Raw genomic sequence first — 23,631 nt, 5'->3', positions numbered from 1 at the left:
CAGGTTCCAACATCCGCAGAGTCTCTTGCGTCTCCACGCACTAGCACTTGATCAGGGGTATTTACCACTGCCTTTCCGCGGGGAGACTTTATCTTATTTAGAGATAACAGCACTTTCCGCCTCAATGGACCCGCACCACCCAATTACACCCTTGTGACCAATTAACCTACGAATCTGCACGTCTTTGGAAAGTGGGAGAAAACTGGAGCATCTGCAGGAAACCCACGGGGGGGGGGGGGGGGAGGGAGGGGAACGTAAAACTCCCCACGGACAGCGGTGGGATTGAACCTGGGTTGCTGGTGCTGTGATAGTGTTATGCTAACCCCTACGGTACTATGCCCCCATGTTATCATGCTGTATGATACCTCATGTTCACTCTGCAAACCCAGTGCAAGTACATTTTTAAACCCAAAACTATAATAGTGAACGGCTGAACAAAAATAATGTGTCTTCTTAAAAGGACAGAGCTCAGAGGAACCAGGGACAAGAATAATTCTAAACTATATGTTCCATTCCACTGCAGTCAGCTCAATGAGGACGTTGAGTCTAGTAGTTACTGCGAATCAAGATGTTTGCTTCCCGAGACTAGGCTTGCCTCTGTTCTATCTCACAAACGAAGTCTATGGCGGAATGTTTGACATTTCCTATTCTGTGTGTTGCTCAAAGTTAAAATTATTTCCTATGCACTTTCATAACTATTCAGATTCAGATTCAGATTCGGTTTACTGTCATTTAGAAACCACAAATGCAATGCAGTTAAAAAATGAGACAACGTTCCCCCAGAATGATATCACAAAAGCAAATGATGAAACAGACTACACCAGAAAATCCACATAACATTTGGCAATCCCCAATCCAGAGTCCGGAGAGGCTACTGCGTATTAATATCATGCTACAGTCTTAGCGCGTTCCCCGGAAAGGAGCTCCAAATCGACCAGACAAAACAAGACCAAAATCTAAAGCTACACAACCTGCACAAAGCCACATAGTTACAACAGTGCAAACAATACCATAATTTGATAAAAAACAGACCATGGGCATGGTAAAAATAGTCCAAAGATGTTAAAAGACTGTAAGTTCGAAAGAAACCACCACACAGTTTCCACAAGTCCTCAGCGTCCCGATTGATTCATCCTTCCACACCGGCAGCAGAAGGGAATACCCCCGCTATGGACTTCCACGGCGTCACCCGACTCAGCCTGGCAGATGCTGCACACACTGAAAGTGACCTGACCGCTGTGGACTCCGAATCTGTCGAGCCTCTGAGCCTATGACCATCCCCTCCAACACAGCTTCTCCGAGCACCATCCTCTGCCGAGCGCATTAAGATGCCCCCGCCAATGGCCATCGGCAACGTGACCCTGAGGACTGAGGGCCTGTTCTTCTCAGCAGAGACCCAGACCTCACAGCAGCAGCAGCAATGAAGAGGGCCTTCCTGGAGATTTCCAGATGTTCCTCCGTGCTCCGTGCTCCCACATCCGTTTTTCATTAGATTAGGATTGCGCACGGCACCCCCGTTTAACAAATAACATATCAGCTCCGGAGCAGCTGCTGCAAGCTGCGTTGTGCCGCCATCTATGTGGACACAGTAGAATTTATGTGTGTACATCTAATTGAAATGATTGTATCAAAGGGTTAATGTAAACTGGAAAATGTTTCCTTAAAACTTCAGATCCTCAGATACAGTACATCTAGGATGTATCATCAGTGATGTAAGCTGGAGTCATCAGGTGTTACGGGTCTTTTAACATCAGACACTCTCGCTCCGGTGACCCAGCCAGGGCTGATCAGGCCCCGGCTTGTGTCCCAGCAGCACTGGTCCACGGGTCACACCTCTTGATCCATTGCCACCTGGAGACTCACTCAGCAGCCTCTCTGGTGACCCTGATGGCTCTAATCTTTGCAGCCTGCATAATGCCAAGGAGTAGGTTCTGCACAGCGAGTAGCCAGCAAAACCTCTACACCCCACTTCTAAAGGCTTGCATGATGCCCTCCTCTCCTGTCTCTGGCACTGCTCTACCAACTCCTGGTATTTGGCTTTCTTACATTAAAACACCTCTTCAATCTGGTCTCCTCAAGGAACTGTCAGTTCTAACATGTTTCTATCTTAATTTCATGACAATATTGGCTTCCATTTCTTTTTAACACATCTTTTGTGCTTTCTTTGTGTCATCGCTGCCTGAGCTGATAGTAGATCTGCTACTGAGGTAGGAAATCCTGCTTTGTCCTACTTTGTAAACCAAAGCATAAAGCTTGTTGCCATTGTAAGGGAGTTCTGCTGCATTGGAGAAGCCATCTTTCATGTGAGGTGCTTGCACTCTGAAATGGCTGTAAAAGATCCCAGGACAGTCTCTAAGGAAGGGCAAGGAGATTTCCCAATCTCCCCACTTGTACTGCTACAGGATTTCAGCCGAATACACCAACAATTCATTTTCCCACAACAGATGCTGTTTGACTCCAGCCCATTGTTTGTCGCTCTCCTACGTGATGTTATGGCAGTGTAACAGTTGTGGCCACGGTACGTTGGCACCAGAAGCATAGGGACACTTGTGGGCTGCCCAGTACAATCCTCACTGATTTGACTTGATGCAAATGACACGTTTCACTTTACATTTCAAAGTACATGTGACAAATAAAGCAAATCCTGGCTAGAATTTATTGCTCTGAAAAAAATCAATAAAAGCAAATAAAAATTGATTGAAATACTCAGCAGGTCTCTGAAGTCAAATTCCATTAAACTTCAGGACGATGACCTTTTCACTAACGGCATGAATTCTGTTTCTCTCTACACAGATGTTGCACGATTTGCTGATACTGTTGAATTTTAGATTTCCAAGATCTGCAGGATTGTGTTTTAGAATTCCGAATACAGAATGTGCCACTATCATTGCAATACACCGACCAGAAGACCATATGAGGGGTGATCTCATTGAAACCCGTCGAACATTGAAGGGCCCTGAGAGAGTGGATGTGGTGAGGATGTTTTTAATAGTGGAGGAGTCTAGAATCAAATGGGACAGTCACAGAATAGAGTGTCATCCAGTTAGAACGAAGATGAGGAGGAAATTCTTTATCTGGGGACGGAGAATCTGTGTGAGTTGAAGGCAGCGACTATACAGTCGTTCCTTGATATCCGCGGGGGATTGGTTCCAGGACCCCCTGCGGATACTAAACTCCGTGGATGCTCAAGTCCCTTATATAAAATGGCGTAGTATTTGCATATAACCTACGCACATCCTCCCGTATACTTTAAATCATCTCTAGATTACTTATAATACCTAATACAATGTAAATGCTATGTAAATAGTTGCTATACTGTATCATTTAGGGAATAATGACAAGAAAAAAAACGTCTGTACAATGTTCGGTACAGACGCAACCGTCGTAACTCTTCTGGGAACGCTGATGCTGCCTCGGCATCAGCCGATGCCGATTCTCCCGTGATCTTTAAGTTCTTGAGGCTGTAGTGCTTTACAGAGCTAGCCAGCCATCCCTTACTAGCCTGAAACTCCTTCCTCTCACTCACAAGTAGCGAACGAACGAGACACGAGGTGAACAATGCTCAAACAGCGATTGCTGGAGAGAGACTGAGGATCTGTGAAATGGCGGGAGGCTACAGCAGGGTATGCCTACACATCACTTCATCCGTGTGGATTCAGCATAGTGCTCGGCGTGTGGCAAATTCAAGTTTTGCTTTTTGGAACTTCCTGGAATTTTTTTCCGAATACTGTCAATCCGCGGTTGGTTGAATCTGCGGATACAGAGGGCCAACTGTACTTCATTAGGAGTTTGAAGAGATTTGGTATGTTAACAAATATACTCAAAAACTTCTATAGATGTACAGTGGAGAGCATTCTGACAGGCTGCATCACTATCTGGTATGGGTGGGGGGGGGGGCTACTGCACAGGACCAAAAGAAACTGCAGAGGGTCGCAAATTTAGTCGGATCCATCTTGGGCACTAGCCTACAATGTAGCCAGGTCATCTCAAGGAGCGGTGTCTTAGAAATGTAGCATCCATTATTAAGGACCACCAGCACCCAGGGCATGCCATTTTCTCACTGTTACCATTGGGTTGGAGGTACAGAAGCCTGAAGGCACACACTCAGTGATTCAGAACAACTTCTTCCCCTCTGCCATCCGATTCCTAAATGGACATTGAACCCCTGGACACTAACTCACTTTTTAAATAGATATTATTTCTGTTTCTTGCACGATTTTTAATCTACTCTATATACGTATACTGAAATTGATTTACCTATTTATTATTATAATTTTTTCTTCTTCTGCTAGATTATGTATTGCATTGAACTGCTGCTGCTAAGTTAACAAATTTCATGACACATGCTGGTGATAATAAACCTGATGCTGCTCCTGAATTCATTGCCACAGATGGCTGTGGAGGCCAGTGGAGATTGACATTTTCTTGATCAGTCAGTGTACCAAAGGTTGCAGGGAGAAGGCAGGGGAATGGGGTTGTGGGGATCATAAATCTGCCATGACGGAATGGGCTGAATAGTCTAATTCTGCTTCTATGTCTTAACAAACTCAGGAAGAGAATTTGGTCCATCGGGTCTGTGCTGCCATTCCACTTTAAATCTGCCCAATGACTTGACAATACACGTTGTGGAAGCTCTCTGTGTCCAAATTGGCCGGCTCAAAACATTAGTGAGGCAACTCTGCTTCAGAACTCACAGACTGTAAATACCTTTGGGATGTTCTGGGAGGGATGCGAAAGCTGAAATCTCAATACCAGTCTTGAGATACCTATTTTGAGACAGTCAATACCTACACTTCATCTGTTTGTAGTTGTCTCGGAGAAATCTACTTGTCAAAAATCCAACTGAGCCTCCCCATTAATTATTTTAATGAACTCAACCTTATTCACAAGTCATGTCAGTCTCACCGAATGCCATTATGCAGATGGTGAGTATCTGGGCTGTATTTCAATCTGCGGATGAACACACACTATGAATAGCAAATCAAGCAGAGCAATGGAGATTAAAGGAGGACAGGTCTAGCTGTTGATCACATGTATGTTGTTCTCTGCATATCTGCAATAAAGATGTACTGTTTCCTAAACGGCTTATGTGAAATCTGTTTGAGAGAAATATTTTGAGAATCCAATTGAACTAGCATTGTGTATAAACTGAGAATGTTAATAGATTACAGAACAAATAAGGGAGATGGCGATCTTCCCGTTCTTTATAAGTGAAACACCCACAAGCTATCTAATGTAAATACATGTAAATGTATAATAAATGTCTTATTAACATATTATTAATGTTTGCTGCTGAAACTTTCCATCTTATGAATCCTATCATTTGTAACGAAACCAGCTTTAGTTGAAACAATAACCGCAAAATCTTTTTATGCAGCCACAAGAGATTACGGATGAAGATAAAGATTAGCTTTCGTTGTCATATGTACTTCGAAACATGCGTCGTTTGAGCCAAATCAGATCAGTAAAGACCGCGCTGGGGGCAGCCCAGCAAGAGTTGCAACGCCCCCAGAATCAACACAGCATGCCCACAACTTACTAACCCTAACCCGTACGCCTTTGGGATCTGGAGGAAACCCACACAGTCACAGGGAGCACATACAAACTCCTCTCAGAGAATGCCAGGAATTGAACCCTGATCAGTTATTGCTGTAAAGCGATTGTGCTAACCACTACACCACCATGGGCGTCCCCTTATAAACAAGTTTTATGTAGCAGTTATTGTGCGATAACAGCTCAGCATCTGCCCTCCAGTGCATCTGTGACTGCATAGTGTAGATCCCTGGATACTGGTGGATATTCAGAGCTTGTGCCTCTGATGATGCCAGGCCTGGCTTCCAGCTTAGAATGAGAGCACAATGAAACATTAATTCTGAATTCTCTAATTCTGAATTAACATGCATGTATTACCTTAAAAAATGGTCATTTTAAAGCCAGGAAATCACATATCCCAATGTGAAATGTCTCTGCTGTGGAAGATGAAGGAGGGCGGGAAGATGTACAAGACCATGTTAATCTGCTTTGCTTCATCTGCTTTTGAGATAAAATGATGGAGCCAATTTGGTGTAAATTTAAATTGGTCTCAATTCAACATAAAAAAGATGCGTTAGAGGTGTTTCTAAATAGCTGAGGTATTCTGTCATGTTAGATGGGAGAGTTACAAATGCCAGGGATGTCCAGAATCTTGTTGGAAATGGGAAATGGCATTATTTAGGAATAAAGGCAGCTTGATTTACTTGGCATTCTCCTGCCTTTGAGTTGGGGCATAAGACATTTTGTCCTGTGCAATACCTGAGTAATAAATACGAGGAGTGATTGATAAGTTCATAACCTAAGGTAGAAGGAATCCATTTTCGAAAACCTAGCACATTTATTTTTCAACATAGTCCCCTCCTACATGTACACACTTAGTCCAGCGATCGTGAAGCATATGGGTCCCTTCTTTGTAGAAGTGGTCCACAGCACAGGTGATTGATAAGCTCGTGGGTGAAGGTAGAAGGAGGTGAGTTATTAACTTCAAACTTCCTGCATTATCACTCAAAGAGTTGAACTGCACGTACATGTAACAAGAGCGTCTTGGACCTCCAGGTGGTTCACAGCAGGGGTGTTTGATAAGTTTGTAGTCTAAGGTAGAAGGAGATGAATTATACAGCTCTCATTACATGCATGTGCAGTTCAACTCTTTGAATGTAGGAGAAAAGAGGTCCTTCTGCAGTTGTACAGGGCCCTGGTGAGACCCCACCTGGAGTATTGTGTTCAGTTTTGGTCTCCAAATTTGAGGAAGGACATTCTTGCTATTCAGGGAGTGCAGCGTAGGTTCACAAGGTTAATTCCTGGGATGGCAGGACTGTCATGTTGAAAGATTGGAGCGACTGGGCTTGTATACACTGAAATTTAGAAGGATGAGAGGGGATCTGATAGAAGCATATAAGATTATTAATGGATTGGACATGCTTGAGGCAGGAAACATGTTCCCGATGTTGGGGGAGTCCAGAACCAGAGGCCCCAGTTTAAGAATAAGGGGTAGGCTATTTAGAATGGAGATCAGGAAAAACTTTTTTACCCAGAGAGTTGTGGATCTATGGAATGCTCTGCCTCAGAAGGCAGTGGAGGCCAATTTTCTGGATGCTTTCAAGAAAGAGTTAGATAGAGCTCTTAAAGATAGCAGAGTCAAGGGATATGGGGAGAAGGCAGGAATGGGGTACTGATTGTGGATGATCAGCCATGATCACATCGAATGGTGGTGCTGGCTTGAAGGGCCGAATGGCCTACCCCTGCACCTATCGTCTATTGTCTATTGATTGGAGAGGAACAGCACTGTCACAGACTTTATAAACACAGACCATTACAACACAGTGCAGGTCTTTTGGCCCATAATGTTGTGCTGACCTTCTAACATTTCCCTCCCCCCATAGCCCTCCATTTTTAAATTATCCATGTGCCTATCTAAGATTTTCTTAAATACCCTTAATGTATCTGCCTTTACCACTACACCTGGTGGGGTGTTCCACACATCCACTACTCCCTGTATAAAGGAGTTACTTCAGACTTCTCCCCTATACATTCCTCCATTCACCTTAAAATATCCCCATGTACTGCACAGCCATTTCCATCCTGGGAAAAAGTTTTGGGCTGTCCACTCTATCCGTGCCTCTTATCATTTTATACACCTCTATCAAGTCACCTCTCATCCTTCTTTGCTCCAAAGAGAAAGGCCCTTGCTTGCCTAATCTATCCGCATAAGACATCAAAATCAAGTTTAATATTGGTAATATCACCCTCTAGTCTGAGCAGCATCTTGGTACCTTCTCTCAAACTTCCACATCCTTCCAATATTGAGATGACCAGAAGTGGACCGGATATTCCAAGTGTCTTCTAACCAGGTTTCAAACACACTTAGAATAAGAATTTAATTAAATCCAAGTCAAGTCTGTGGTTACAATAAAAGATAATACTGCTTTTACATTTACGGTTGTTTCAAGTGGATCTCAATGTTCCTGGAAGCCGCTGTGGGAAAAGATTTACTGTTAGTCATCAGTTGCTATTTTGGAAACAGTCCAGTGTGTAAAATAAGGAATATCTTTTACTTAACTGACTATTATTCAAAGGCATCTGAGGACCTAATGCAGTGCTATGTACAATCAGCCACCAGTTTATTAGGTACACTTGTACACCTGCTCGTTAATGCAAATATCTAATCAGCCTATCATGTGGCAATGACTCAGTACATAAAAGCATGCAGACATGGTCAAGAGGTTCAGTCGTTGTTCAGAACAAACATCCATATGGGGAAGCAACGTGATCTAAGTAACTTTGGCTGTGGAATGATTGTTGGTGCCAGACGGGGTGGTTTGAGTATCTCAGAAAGTGCTGATCTCCTGGGGTTTTCCACACACAACGGTTCCCAACCTGGTGTTCATAGACCCCTTGGTTAATGGTAGGGATTCATGGTATAAAAAAGGTTGGGAACCCCTACAGAGTTTACAGAGAATGGTGCGAGAAACAAAAATCATCCAGTGTGTGTCAGCATCTTGTTAACGAGAGAGGTCACAGGGGAATGGCCAAACTGGTTCAATCTGACAGGAAAGCAACAATAACTTAACTACCCACGTTACAACAGTGGTGTGCAAAAGAGCATCTCTGAATGCACATCACGTTGAACCTTGAAGTGAATGGGCTACAGCAGCAGAAGACCACGCTGAGATCCTATCCTATCAGCTACAGTGAGCACAGGCTCATCAAAACAGGACTGATGAGGGTGTGAAAGATATTGCCTGGTCTGATGGATGTAATTTTTAAAGCTGTGACATGCAGCTGGTATGGTCAGAATTTGCTGTAAAGATGAATCTATGTATCCACCCTGCCTTGTGCCTTGTGTCAATCGTTCATATTGGTGTTGGTGGTGTAATGAATGATGCTATCAAGTGATCACGGACTAGAATCACTAAGGAATATTTCCAACGCCTTGATAAATCCAAGTCGCAAAGAATTCAGGCTGTTCTGGGGCCAAGTACTGGAAAGGGGTACCAAATAAAGTTGCCACTGAGTGTAAATGCGATAGTATTATCATTTGAAAATCTCTTCTAGAAATGCATCTTTACAACTGAAGTTTATAAAAAGAGTCATTTTTTGGTTAAAATGTGTTGTTCTTGATGTCTATGTTTCGTTCTGGATGAAATAATTCAAAACATTCAGTCTGCACTAGCTCAGAATGATTGGACTAATCTGGACTGCATGCACGTGCCCTACATGACCCCACTGATTTCCTCTGGGACTGCAGTTAACCAATTCATAAATTTTGAGTGAAGCTTCTTGTTGATTGTAAGCCATAGAGCTTACCCTAGGGACATGACTGTGGGCTGTAAATTCTGCATCTCGTTTCTCTTACCCTTTATTGCCTGTAGCACTACATCGCTCCAAAGGGAATAACTATCCCGGGTGATAGGAATTTTAATGACCCATGAACGTTTGCTTGGCATGTTCAATGTAATTCAAAAACCCATTTGGCTGCTTCAATTCATGGAAGTTTGTACTTTGTAAACCACCCCTTTCCTCAATTATTCTTCTAACTTAATGATGCAATATAGCAGCTGTCAATGGGACTTTTATTGAAAGCTGTTTTTATTCAAAGGAATTGTCCTTATTGATTGAGGAATTGCAAATTTGAATTGTTGAAGTAAGCACGTTAGGCAGCATCTCTGGAAAGGAATAAAGAGTTGACATTTCAGGCCACGACCCTTCATCGGGACTGGAAAGGAAGGGGGAAGAAGCCAGAATGAGAAGGTGGGGAGGGGGGAAGGGGTACAAGATGGAAGGTGATAGGTGAGACCAGGTGAGGGGGGAAGGTGGGTGGGTGGGGGAGGGGATGAAGTGAGAAGCTGAGGAGTGATAGGTGAAAAAGGTAAAGGGCTAAAGAAGAAGGAATCTGATAGGAGAGGAGTATGGATCGTGGATGCTGCCTGACCTGCTGAGTTTCTCCAGCATTGTGTGTGTGTGTGACTCTGGATTTCCAGCAGCTGAAGAAGTTCTTGCATTTATGTTAAAGCGAATACAGTTATATTCATAGAAATTAACAACACAGAAGTGGTACCTTTTGGACCACCTCACCCATGTCGACTGTAACTCCTGTAAACACCAACCAAAAACAAGGAAAATTACATCTGGACAAACTTGGGCTGTTTTCTCTGGAGTGGCAGAGGCCGAGGGGAGATCTGACAGAGGTTTATAAGATTATGAGAGGCGCAGACAGAATGGACAGAGAGTTTCTGTTTCCCAGGGTCAAAATGTCTAATACTACAGGGCATGCGTTGAAGGTGAGAGGGTACGAGACGGGTAAGATTTTTTTACTCAAGAGTCGTAGATGCCTGGAATGCACTGCCTGGTGTGGTGACAGAGGCAAATACATTAGAGGCTTTAAGAGATGTTTGATGGGCACATGGATGTGAGGAAGGTGGAGGGAGCTGGACATTGTGTAGGTAGGAGGGATTAGTGTTTGGGTGTTTTTTATTTGTTTTTAAGCTGTTTCGGCACAACGTTGTGGGGGACAAGGTGGCTGTTCCTGTGCTGTACTGCTCTATGTTCTATCTTCTGTATTGTGCGGATCCACGTGTGAATTCTGTACCTGATGTCTGCTGGACATCTAATTGGTGTCATGGCTTTGTCTACATAACAATCTGCTTGTAAGTCAGTGCTGAGTTGCCTGCCAGGATTAGAAAGAGCAAAGGAAGATAGGTCTGTGCGCCACGTGGTCATACGATGGGGGAAGTGGATGCTACTGTAGTTGATGGAATCAGAGCCTGCTGTAGGTTCAGGAGTTAGGGATGCAAATCCTGGCCGTTATGTTTTGTAACTTCAAAACATTAAACTAGTTAAAAGGAAAAGATGAAATGTGAGTCTAAGTTTGTTCTTTAAGTGAGGAGCACACATATCATGTGGTAACGTGATGACATGTAATCCACGTATTTTCACATATAACCCATAACAAATAATTTAAATGAATAAGAATGATTATACAAGATTACACAAATATTACTGAACTATTAAGTACACAACATAGCAACCAGCATAAGTAAGGTATCTACAACACAAGCTTATGTTATGTTATGGTCCGGTCCGTAGACCGCATTCCGGGTCTTGATCCGGTCCGCATACTCCTGACTCCGGGTCTTGCAGCCATCCCTTCCGTCACCCTTAAGTCAAGTAGGATCATCTTGGCTTAAGAAGGTGCACCGGTTGCCTATCAGCTGGCAGGTGGATATCAGGGACTCTGGGACTGAGCCTAGTTTGGGGGTTGTCCTGCTCTGAACCTGTTTGCCATGTTCTGAGGTGTTTTGTCTGATTGGCTCTGTTTGTTCTGGCTTGGAGGCCCATGGCTTTCTCCCCAAGTTCTATGAGTCAGCCTTGGAGTCACCCTGGACCAAGTTCCCTCCTGATCCCTTGCCTCTATTGGGTAGCAGGCTGAACTACTATTGCCTGGAGGGGGGACTCTGTCCCCTTCCTACCCCTCACCTCTGATGGGTTGTGCCCGCTACCTACCCAGGTGTCCTGTGTCTTGCCCGGGCCTCCGTGTTCCTGCCTGGGAGGCGGCTCTGCCCAGGAGTATGTGGCCCACCCTGAGGTCTCTGCCCCTTCCTACCTCTTGCTCCCTATGGGTTATGCCTGCACCTGCCCAGGTGTTCTGCATCTTGCCTGGGCCTCTGTGTTCCTGCCTGGGAGGCAGCCCTGCCTAGGAGTTATGCGGCTGCCCAGGGGCTCTCCTGGCTAGCCATGGACTCTGGGACTCAGCCTAGCCATGAACTCTCTCTGAAACCCAGGATTACCTAGCTTGCCCTGTCTCTTTTGCACACCCTGGTCTCCCCATCTGGTTCTATCCTTTAGTTATTCCTGTCCTGCCCCTAGTACTTCAGTACTACAGCCTGTGTCCTGCTCTTGGGTCCAGTCTGCTGTCCCCTTGTGACAGCTTATGGTCTCTTAACAATAGACCATGAAAAAGCTGATTTTGTGCAGAGGCATCATCTGTATTCTCATTAAGCTGAAGTCTGTGTGGGCAATACAACTTGATTGGAGTTGGATATCAGTCTTGGACACTATTTGTATGGTGATTCTAGCACAATGATATTTTAATATGAATTGTCTCCTGGTGGGTTGACTTTACAGAAGAAAGAACAGCATTCACACTCTGGTTGGTGTGTGTGTGTGTGGGCAGGGAAGGGGATTGATTTGGTGTTGTTAACCTGTTTTGTCCTGTTGTTAGTCATAGAAACAGGCCCTTTGGCCCATCCAGCCCATCTGAACCATTTAATCTGACTAGTCCCATTGACCTGCACCCAGACTACAGCCCTCCATACCTCTCTCAACCAAGTACCTATCCAAACCCCTCTTAAATGTTGAGATTGTAATCACATCCACCACTTGAGCTGGCAGCTTGTTCCACACTGTCACCACCCCCTGAGTGAGGAAGTTTCCCCTCATGTTCCCCTTAAACATTTCATAGAAAACATAGAAACCTACAACACAATCACAGGCCCTTTGGCCCACAATGTTGTGCCAACCATGTAACCTGCTCCAGAAACTGCCTAGAATTTCCCTACTGCATAGCCCTCCATTTCTCTAAGAGTCTCTTAAAAGACCCTATTGTATCCACCTCCACCACTGTCGCTGACAGTGCATTCCACACATCCACCACTCCGTGTGAAAAACTTACCCCTGACATCCCCTCTGTACCTACTTCCAAGTACCTTAAAACTATGCCCTCCCATGCTAGCCAATTCAGCCCCAGGACGAGCCTCTGGCTATCCACATGATCAATACCTCTCATCATCTGCCAGATCACCTCTCATTCTCTGTTGCTCCAAGGAGAAAAGGCCAAGTTCACATCCTTGTAAATATCCTTTGTACTCTCTCTATAGTATCCACATACTTCCTGTAGTGAGGTGACCAGAACTGAACACAGTACTCCAAGAGGGTTCTAACAAAGGTCTTTGATAGCTGTAACATTACCTCACAACTCTCGGATTCAATCCCACAGTTGAGGAAGGCCATCACACCATACACCTTCTTAACAACACTGTCAACCTGCACAGCAGCTGAGTGTCCTATGGACACGGACCCCAAGATCTCACTGATTCTCCACACTGCCAAGAGTCTTACCATTAATATTAAATTGTCTTCAAATTTGACCTACCAAAATGAACCACTTCACACTTGCCTGCGTTGAACTCCATCTGCCACTTCTCAGCCCAGTTCTGCATACTATCGATGTCCCGCTGTAAATTCTGACAACCCTCTAGACTATCCACAACATCTCCAACCTTAGTGTCATCAGTAGACTTACTAACCCACCTTTCTATTTCCTCATCCAGATCATGTATAAAAATCACAAAGAGGAGGGGTCCCAAAACAGATCCTTGCAGAACACCATTGGTCACCAACCTCCATGCAGAATATGAACCATCTACAACCACTCTTTGCTTTCTGTGGGCAAGCCAATTGTAGATCCACAAAGCAATGTCCCCTTGGATCCCATGCCTCTTTACCTTCTGAATGAGCTTTGCATGGGGCTTGTCAAATACTTTACTGAAATCCATATACACTAAATTTACTGCTCTACCTTCATCAATGTGTTTTGTTACATTCTCAAAGAATTCAATCAGGTTCATAAGCCATGACCTGCCCTTGACAAAGCCATGCTGACTATCCCTAATCAGATTATGTCCCTCCAAATGTTCATAAATCCCACTTCTCAGGATCTTCTCCAACAACTTGCCCACCACTGAAGTAAGACTCACAGGTCGATAATTTCTATGTCTATAATGTTATCTCTACTCCTTTTCTTGAACAGCAGAACAACATTTGCAACTTTCCAATCCTCTGGTACTTCTCCCGTCCATATTGATGATGCAAAGATCATCGCCAGAGGCTCAGCAATCTCCTCCCTTGCTTCCCAGAGTAGCCTGGGGTACATCTTGGCCATTTCCAGTGACTTATCTAATTTAATATCTTTCATAAGCTCCAGCCCATCCTCTTTCTTAATGCCAATACACTTCTCCTTTAACCCATAACCTCTAGTTCTAGTCTTACCCAACATCAGTGGAAAAAGCCAGCTTGCATTTACCCTATCTATACCCCTCATAATTTTGTATAACTCTATTAAATCTCCCCTTCATCTTCTATGTTCTAGGGTGGTGGTCACCAACCTTTTTAAGCCCAAGATCCCCTAGCTCAGCTTTAATGAAAGGCAAGACCGACTTCAAATTTATTAGTTACACGCGTGTGCACTGGGGCAGAAAAGACCAGAAGTAAAACCCCGTAACCCGGAAGTAGAAATAACGTATAAACACCAGGTGTCACCACCCTTTTTTTCGCACCGCAGACCAGTTTAATATTGACAATATTCTTGCGGACCGGCTGACTGGGGTGCGGTGTGGGTGTTAAACGTGACAGGGATACAATGATACTCTAAGCAGGTTCCTTATGTCCACTCTATTCTGCAATTTAGTTGACGTGGCTCTCAGCTGCTGTCGCGCTTGCTCATGTTTTTTCTGCTGGAAAAGAACTCAACGGGTTTGTCTGTCAGTGCAGGGTGCTTGGACTCAAGGTACTGAAGCAGTTTTAAGGGCTTCATTGCCTCATTAGACAGCCTCCCGGCCCGCCACCAGACGCCTTGGCCAGGTGCATCTGTTCCCGTACCGGGGCCGTGGCGGTCACAGTCCGGAGAGAGAACGAGCGACCGAGCGACAGGACACGCGCCCGCCCCCCCCCCCCCCGTAGGATCTATCGGCCGACAGATGTTTGATTCAGTAGATCGCAGCGAGGTAGTTGCTCTGATACTTATGAAACCCTGAGCCCGAATGAGGTCTGTGAATATTTTAACACCGGGTTCCCCACGAACATTCGGGTGCTAAACAGGTTCAGAGGCAGCACCCATCTATCCGCGCTCTGGGCCGGTAGCATCGGCACTTCCCGCCGGCCGGTTACTCGAGGCCAACCAGTGATCCCTGGCACACATGGGTAATGACCTCGCGTGTATTCAAGTTCAGCAGTGGGCGTGACAGGGAATGAGGAAAGGTGCAGCTGACTCATATCGTTTCCTCCGGCCTGGTGGTTGGGGACCACTGAAGCACACTGTGTAATATGGGGGGAGGGGGAGCTACACACATGCACACTGAGCAGAAAGAACGGAACTAAAACCCCGCAACCCGGAAACAATCTCTCAACAGTATTTGTGTATTTATTTTTCTCTTTTTTCAGGATCTACTAGGAAAGTCTCCAAGATTGTCTAGTCGATCACGATCGACGGTTTGGCGACCACTATTCTAGGGGATAAGCTCCTAAGCTACTCAATCTTTCCTCATAACTCAGTTCCTCCAGTTCTGGCAACATCCTTGCAAATTTCTCTGACCTTCTTCAATCTGCTTGATCGTTCCTGTAGGTAGGTGATCAAAACTCCACAGAATACTCCAAATTAGACTACCAGTATTGTTTTGCTGAACATTGTGGGCATGCTATGTTGGTGTCAGAATGCTCCACGACACATTCCTTAGATGTGCTTGTTGTTAACACAAACGACACCTTTCATTGAGTACAAGTGATAAATAAAACTGATCTGTATCTCTCCGGATTATGAATACCTGACTTATGTACCTTGTACACATGGACAAGGTGTTTTGGAGAACAGCGGGATGTACTTACCAGCTGCTGCTGGCATCCTTTGCCGTGTGGCGATGGGACATTTCACTGCCTTTTCTCCCCACCCTATCCCTGAAATGTAACAACCTGGGGCTGAGTAGAGTTGGGAGTACAGAGCACCCACTGTCACACGTCAAATCAGCAAGGCCAGCTAGCAGCCACTCTTCCTGTGCCTGCTCGCTCTCCTGTCACTGCTGTTTTGTGCGATACCCTCCCACACACTATTTCTGTTCATTTCAGACTTGTGGACGATTTGGGTTAGGAACAGTTCTCTGGAACAGAACTTTGGCTGCAGTTAAAGCACTCAGGTTATCACTGTCCCATCCTTTCCATCCCAGTTTGAAAAACTTCTTGATGACGCACTGGCTCTAGTAGTCACAAGTTCCCTCGGAGGTGAACATTGAAGTTGTTTATTGTTATAAAGTTATTGTTATATTGTTTAAAGTTCAAAGTAAATTATTATTTAAGTATGTATATATCACCATACGCCACGTTGAGATTCATTTTCTTGTAGGCATTTGCAGGAAAATAAAGAAATAGAACATGTAAAAACTATATATAAGCAAAGACTGACAAACATCTAAAGTGCAAAGAAGATAATTGTGCAAATAATAAATAAATAAATAAATAATATTGAGAACATGAGTTGTAGGGTCTGTGAAAGTGAGTCAATAGATTGTGGAATCTGTTCAATGCTGAGGTGAGTACAGTTATCCATGCTGGGTCAGGAGCCAGGTGGTTAACGGGTAATAACTGGTCCTGAACCTGGTGGTGCGAGTCTTTCTGGGATGCGTAAGTGCAATGAAAATCTAACTTGTAGCAGCATCACAGGCACAAAGAATCAGATGCACAACATTCACAACAGCTAAAACACAAATTAAACATAAATTACACAAAACACTGCAGGAGAATTCAAAAGCCAAAGAGCCTTCGGTTTGCTTTCTATTCCCTCTGGTAAGAACCTTGCCCGAATTCAACTCAGGTGAAGTTAGACCTTCCTCCTCTTCCTTGCCCTGTTAATGTTGTACGCAGGTTCCACTGGTAACCAACTGCTTTCATTCAGGCAACAGATTTCAGTTCTCAGCGGGCAAAAATTAGGATGCTCGCGCTAACTTCAAACCCACCAGCACAGTAATGAAATGATCTTCATTTAATTTAAGCAATAATCTGAAGGAGGAACTCACCAGCCTCCACGGGGGAGGGGGGCTGGGGAGAGACGAATGGCTTTCTCTCCACAGTTGCTGCTCAGCCCACTGAGTTCCTCCGGCAGGTTTTTTGTTGCTCCAGATTCAGCAACCTGTGTCTTTATTTAAACATAGAGTTTAGAAAACTATGATATAGAAGTAGGCCCACAATGTTTTGCCTCACTAATCATACCACAAGATCATAAGACATAGGAGCAGAATTAGGCCATTCAGCCCATCGAGTCAGCTCTGCCATTCCACCATGTCTGATTCATTATCTCTCTCAAACCCGTTCTCCTGCCTTCTCTCCATAACCTTTGATGCTCTGACTAATCAGAATCAGGTTTAATATCGCCAGCATACATTGTTTTCTGGCAGCAGTATAATGCAATGCATAGTCATCAAAGCTATAAATTACAATAAGAAGCATATATTAAAAATAAATTAGTGCAAAAAGAGAGGGAAAATAAATGCTGAGAAAGCGTTCATGGGTTCATTGTCCATTCAGAAATCTGATGGCGGAGGGGAACAAGCCTTTCCTGAAACACTGAGGGTGTCTCTTCAGGTTCCTGCATCTCCTCCTTGATGTGAAGAGAGCATGTCCTGGGTGTCGAGTGCCTTTAGAGACAGATGTCACTTTATTGAATCATTGTTTTTCGAAGATATCCTGAATGTGGGGGAGGCTAGTACCCATGATGAAAATGGCCGTGTTTACAACTTTCTGCAGCTTTTTCCGATCCTGTGCAGTAACCCTCCGTACCAGATGGTGACACAACTGTTTAGAATGCTCTCCATGGTACATCTGTACAAATTTGCGAGTGCCTTTGGTGACCTACTAATTCTTCTCAGTCTCCTAATGAAATATAGACCCTCTCGTGCTTTCTTTGTAATTGCATCAATATGTTGGGCCCAGCATATATCTTCACAGATGCTGGCATCCAGGAGCTTGAAATGCTCACTTTCTACTTCTGATCCCCTGCTGAACACTGGTACATTCCCTTGACTTTCCCGTCCTGAAGTTGACAATCAATTCCTTCGTCTTACTGATGTTGAGTGCAAGGTTGTTACTGAAACACCACTCAACCAGCTGATCTATCTCACTCCTGTATGCCTCCTCATCACCGTCTGAAATTCTGCCAACAATATTGTGTTATTGGCAAATTTATGGACAGTTTTTGAGCTGTGCCTAACCTCAAAGTGGTGGATGCAGAGAGAGTAGAGCAGTGGGCCAGTGTTGATCGTTAGCAAGGAGATGTTATTTCTGGAGCTTTTTGATTAGAATTGAGCATATGATAGTGTTGAACGCTGAGCTGCAATCAATAAACAGCAGTCTAACATAAGTATTTCTAATGTCCAGGTGATCCAAGGCAGAGTGAAGAGCCAGTGAGTTTGCGCCCAATAGGCAGTGGGTCCAGGGCCTTGCTTAGACAGCAAGTGGATTCTAGTCATGACAAAACTCTCAAAGGTCTTTATCACAGTAGATATAACCATTTAACATATAATCATATGACAATTACAGCACAGAAACAGGCCATCTCGGCCCTTCCAGTCCGTGCCGAACGCTTACTCTCACCTAGTCCCACCGACTTGCACTCAGCCCATAACCTTCCATTCCTTTCCTGTCCATATACCTATCCAATTTTACTTTAAATGACAATATCGAACCTGCCTCTACCACTTCTACTGGAAGCTCGTTCCACACAGCTACCACCCTCTGAGTAAAGAAGTTCCCCCTTGTGTTACCCCTAAACTTTTGCCCCCTAACTCTCAACTCATGTCCTCTTGTTTGAATCTCCCCTAAATGGAAAAAGCCTATCCATATCAACTCTATCTATCCCCCTCATAATTTTAAATACCTCTATCAAGTCCCCCCTCAACCTTCTGCGCTCCAAAGAATAAAGACCTGACTTGTTCAACCTTTCTCTGTAACTTGGGTGCTGAAACCCAGGTAACATGCTAGTAAATCTTCTCTGTACTCTCTATTTTGTTGATATCCTTCATATAATTTGGTGACCGGAACTGTACACAATACTCCAAATTTGGCCTCACCAACGCCTTGTACAATTTTAACATTACATCTCAACTCCTATACTCAACGATCTGATTTATAAAGGCCAGCACACCAAAAGCTTTCTTCACCACCATATCCACATGAGATTCCACCTTCAGGGAATTATGCACCATTATTCCTAGATCACTCTGTTCTACTGCATTCCTCAATGCCCTACCATTCACCATGTATATCCTATTTTGATTAGTCCACCCAAATGTAGCACCTCACACTTATCAGCATTAAACTCCATCTGCCATCTTTCAGCCCACTCTTCTAACTGGCCTAAATCTCTCTGCAAGCTTTGAAAACCTACTTCATTATCCACAACGCCACCTATCTTAGTATCATCTGCAAACAATCTACAAGTTTGTACTTTCTAATCCAATTTACCACCCCATCATCCAGATCATTAATGTAAATGACAAACAACATTGGACCTAATACAGATCGATGAGGCATACCACTAGTCACCGGCTTCCAACCTGACAAACAGTTATCCACCACTACTCTCTGGCATCTCCCATCCAGCCACTGTTGAATCTATTTTACTACTTCAATATTAATACCTAATGATTGAACCTTCCTAACTAACCTTCCATGCGGAACCTTGTCAAAGGCCTTACTAAAGTCCACATAGACAACATCCACTGCTTTACCCCCGTCAACTTCCCTAGTAACCTCCTCAAAAAATTCAATAAGATTTGTCAAACGTGACCTTCCATGCACAAATCCATGTGAGTGCTACTTGGCGATAGTTGTGAGGCAGCTCAGCCTGCTCCTCTAGGGCCCCTATATGATCGTCGCCCTTTTGAAGCAGGTAGCAACCTCCAGCTGCAGCAGTGACAGATTTCGAATTTGGATCGTTAGGTTTTCCTTTGCAGGACGTAATCGTCTGCAAACCCTGCCAGAGCTGACGTTAATCTGATTCCAACCCCAACCTCAATCGGAATTGTCTTTTTGCACTTAAGGTAGCCTTCCATTGGTTGTACCTGGACATCTTGTACAATTCTGGATCGCCGGACTTGAATCCCATATACCTAACACTCAGCAGACTACTAATTTCTTGGCCCATCTTTTGATTTGTCTGTAGTCTTCTTGAAGGTACACATTCATACACACAGGTCTGGTGAAGTCAGTGACAACTGCGGTGTATTTGTTCAGATTCAAAGGTGATTCCATGAATATTGCCCACTCCAGTCACTCAAAGCAGTACTGAAATCACCCCTCCACCTCTCTTGTCCAAATCTTCTTGGTCATCTCCACTGGTGCTGTCTTTGTCTTTGGTGGTCTAGTCTTTGCCTATCTGCCGGGAGAAGTCCAGCCAGAAGATCGGACTTTGGGCGTGAGTTGGCACGGTAAGCGTTCTTGATGGTGATGTAACAGAAGTCAAGTGCGTTGGTTCCTCCAGCTCCACAGGTGATATGCTGGTGGTAATTGCTCAGAGACTTCTTCAAGCCGGCCTGGTTGAAATCCCAGGGAAGGCATTAGGGTACGCTACTTAATGCTTGCAGGTTATGGAGCTGAGCTCCTCAGTGCCTGCCTGACGTTGGCCTGAAGTGGAAAGCACACTGCAGGATGATGGCGGAAAACTCCCTCAGCAGATAAAAATGGCAGCATCTGACTGCTAGGTGTGCCAGGTCAAGTGAGCAGGACTGAGACAGAATCACCACATCTGCGTCCCACAATGAGTTAATTATAAAGCATACCCCACCCGTTCTGACTTTAAAAGACTGAGCTGTGAATGGTGGAGCCATCGGACTGCAGCTGTGTCCGAAACGGCGGGGATAGCCATGTTTCCATAAAACAAAGTACACAGCAGGACCTTTCCAATCCTGGTGAAACGTCTCAGTGTAAACTGCCGACTGTTTATTCCTCTCCATTGATGCTGCCTGACCTGTTGAGAACCTCCAGCATTTTGTGCACGTTGCTCTGAATTTCCAGCATCTCCAGAATCTCTTGTGTTTACTGTTACCTCCAATCCAGTTTAAGGTAGGTCACGTGCACAAGGAGAGTGTACAAACCAAGTAAAATCTGCAGCAGCATTCACATGGAATATAAAGTATACCTACATTTGAAATGCAGTGAAGAGAGTGAAAAAAGGGTTGTGCACAAACAAGACCTTAGTATGAAAGAAGACACAATCAGAGACAGGTCAATGGTAGTGCGAGAGATAATGCATGGTATTACATTGATGGGGTCGAGTTAGGGTTGTTCCGGTCGGTTTAAGACCAGAATTCTACTGCAGGAGCAGAATTAGGCTATTTGACCTATTGTCTATTCTGGCTTGCGATCATAGCTCATGGCTGATTTATTTTCCCTCTCAACCCTATTCATTTGCCTTCTTCCCATAGCCTTTGACACCTTGACAAATTAAGAACCGATCAACCTCTGCTTTAAAAGTACCCAAAGACTTGGCGCATCTGTGGCAATCAATTCCACAGATTCACCACCGTCTGGCTAAAAATAATCCTTCCTCATTTCTGAAAAAAGAGATGTTCTTTCATTCTGAGGCTGTGCCCTCTGGGCCCGGACTCCCTCACGATAGGAAACATCCCCTCCAGGTCCACTCTATCTCAGCCTTCCAATATACAAGAGATCTCAGAGATCTTCCTTCATTCTTTTTAAGTGAGTAATTAAATGCCTGACTAATTCCTTCTGACTCCGCAAGGTCCATATCCCTCCCTCCTCTGCATGTTTGTACACTCACTTAAGAGCCTCTTAAGCACCTTTGATCCTTCCACCTCCACTACCACGTGTGGCAGCATGTTCATGCACCCATCACGCTGTGTAAAAAAACTTGCTCACATACCTCCTTCGAACTTATATCACCTTCACTTTAAATGCACACCCTTTGGAGTTAGGCATTTAAACAGATCTTTTATATTCATCCCAAAAGAAATTACATTTTGTGTCTGCACCCTTCTTGACGAAAGATATTCCAAGACTGATCATTACACTTAATAAGAGTTGAGTATTTTTAATATTTTCAGAATCAGAATCAAATTTAATATTTCTGGCATATGTGGTAAAACTAATTGTTTTCGTCAGCACTACAGTGCAACACATTATAAAAAACTTACAAATTACAATAAATGTATATTCTTTATCTCATTTTGCTATTCATTGTTATGTATTTATATTTGCATTTGCACTGTTAGTTGTCCCCTGCATTCGGGTTGATCTTTCATTGATCCTGTTATAGTTACTATTATATAGATTTGCTGAGTATGCCCACAGGAAAATGAATCTCAGGGCTGGAAATGGTGACATATATATTCTGCTAGTATAATTTACTTTGAACTATTTTATATATAAATAATGGGAATTGCAGCGCTTTCCCCCATTGAAAACTGCAGAGAAATATTTTCTCTAAATAGTAACATTAAAAGATCCACGGATGTTCAATTTTTGATATATATACTAAGACACTTCTGTGCTAAGACAATTGTCAAATAAGATAGAGGATGGAATTTGCCCCGTTGCCAGGGCGATTGCTGCCGTATATACTCACAGGTGATTTGGAAGCTTCTTCCGCCGAGGCCACATTGTCGGAGTCTCTGTCCGTGGAAAATCCCATACCGGATGGCCCCGATGAATTTGTGCAGTTCTGCTCCCGAGGCATTGACCAGTTGCACTCCGGTCCTGCACAGCAGGGAGCCTTCGACCCAGAAGTGAGTCCCAAGCGCCACTAGTGCAGTCAAAGCAGAGGCAAAGCTCAACAGAGCCCCCCCGCAGAAAATCACCCTCTTTTGACTGTTGGCCATCCTTCCCCTCGTTTGAAAACTTCCCGACTTGTTGTCTCACACTAAACCGTGGCTTCCAGTCCCCTTCTGTCTCTGGAAGTGCATTTTTGGGACACGGTATTTCCAGTCACTTTGGAAAGGGAGAGAGAATGGTTAACCAATTAAACACTCCAGATGAATAGAGCAAAACTGTTGTTCCTGTGCCTGGATAAAAGCTTCCAAAAGCAGTTGCAGTCGCTAATTGCCCACAAGAAATTGCGACGGTCACAGGGGAACAACAAAAGGGTTTCAGCTTTCATCGAGAAACCTCTCTCGTGTAATGTGATAATATCTCTTCAGTCCTGCCCCCTGCCTGTCCTAGTTCGTTTTTAATGTGATTGGACCAATGACCCAGAATAAAGAGCTTTCCTCATTCCCACTAGAGTCCTTCTGAATTTAATCTATATCCTGCAAAGAGGGAGACCCGGTTGCAAGAGTTGCTTGTTTAAAAAAAAAGTCTTATTTAGAATCTCATTTCCAAAATAGATCAGTACTATTATTTCTGCAGTTACTGGTTTACTTGGCGTCATTATTGTCATGTGAACCAAATACAGTGAAAGCTTTGCATGATGTCCACACAGACCATTTCATCACATCAGTACATTGAGGTTGTGCAAGGGAAAACAATAACAGAATGCAGAACAATATCCAATCAGCCAGCCATGTGGCAGCAACTCAAAATACATAAAAGCATGCAGACATGGTCAGGAGGTTCAGTTGCTGTTCAGACCAAACATTGATGGCGGTGGTGGGGGTGGGGTGGGGTGGAGAGATGTGATCTAAGTGACTTTGATTGTGGAATGATTATCGGTGCCAGATAGGGTGGTTTGAATACATAAGAAACTGCAGGGACTTTCATGCACTACCGACTTCAGAATTTATAAGGAATGGTGTAAAAAAACAATAAAAAAATCCAGAGAGTGAC

General features: G+C 44.1%; 1 protein-coding gene across 1 annotated transcript in view; it reads right to left on the bottom strand.

Annotated features, from left to right (window-relative positions):
* clrn1 (clarin 1) overlaps positions 1–22,688 on the bottom strand; it is a 46,795-nt gene extending 24,107 nt beyond the window's left edge. The window contains exon 1 of the mRNA XM_059988537.1: positions 22,436–22,688. Within this exon, the coding sequence (XP_059844520.1) occupies positions 22,436–22,688 (253 nt within the window). The remainder of the gene's footprint in view (positions 1–22,435) is intronic.
* Positions 22,689–23,631: the final 943 nt, after the last annotated feature.

This window comes from Hypanus sabinus, chromosome 2 (assembly GCF_030144855.1).
Source record: "Hypanus sabinus isolate sHypSab1 chromosome 2, sHypSab1.hap1, whole genome shotgun sequence".
Classification (NCBI taxonomy): Eukaryota; Metazoa; Chordata; class Chondrichthyes; order Myliobatiformes; family Dasyatidae; genus Hypanus; species Hypanus sabinus.
The sequence above is the reverse complement of the archived record's forward strand: the minus strand, read 5'-3'. Positions and strand labels throughout refer to the sequence as shown.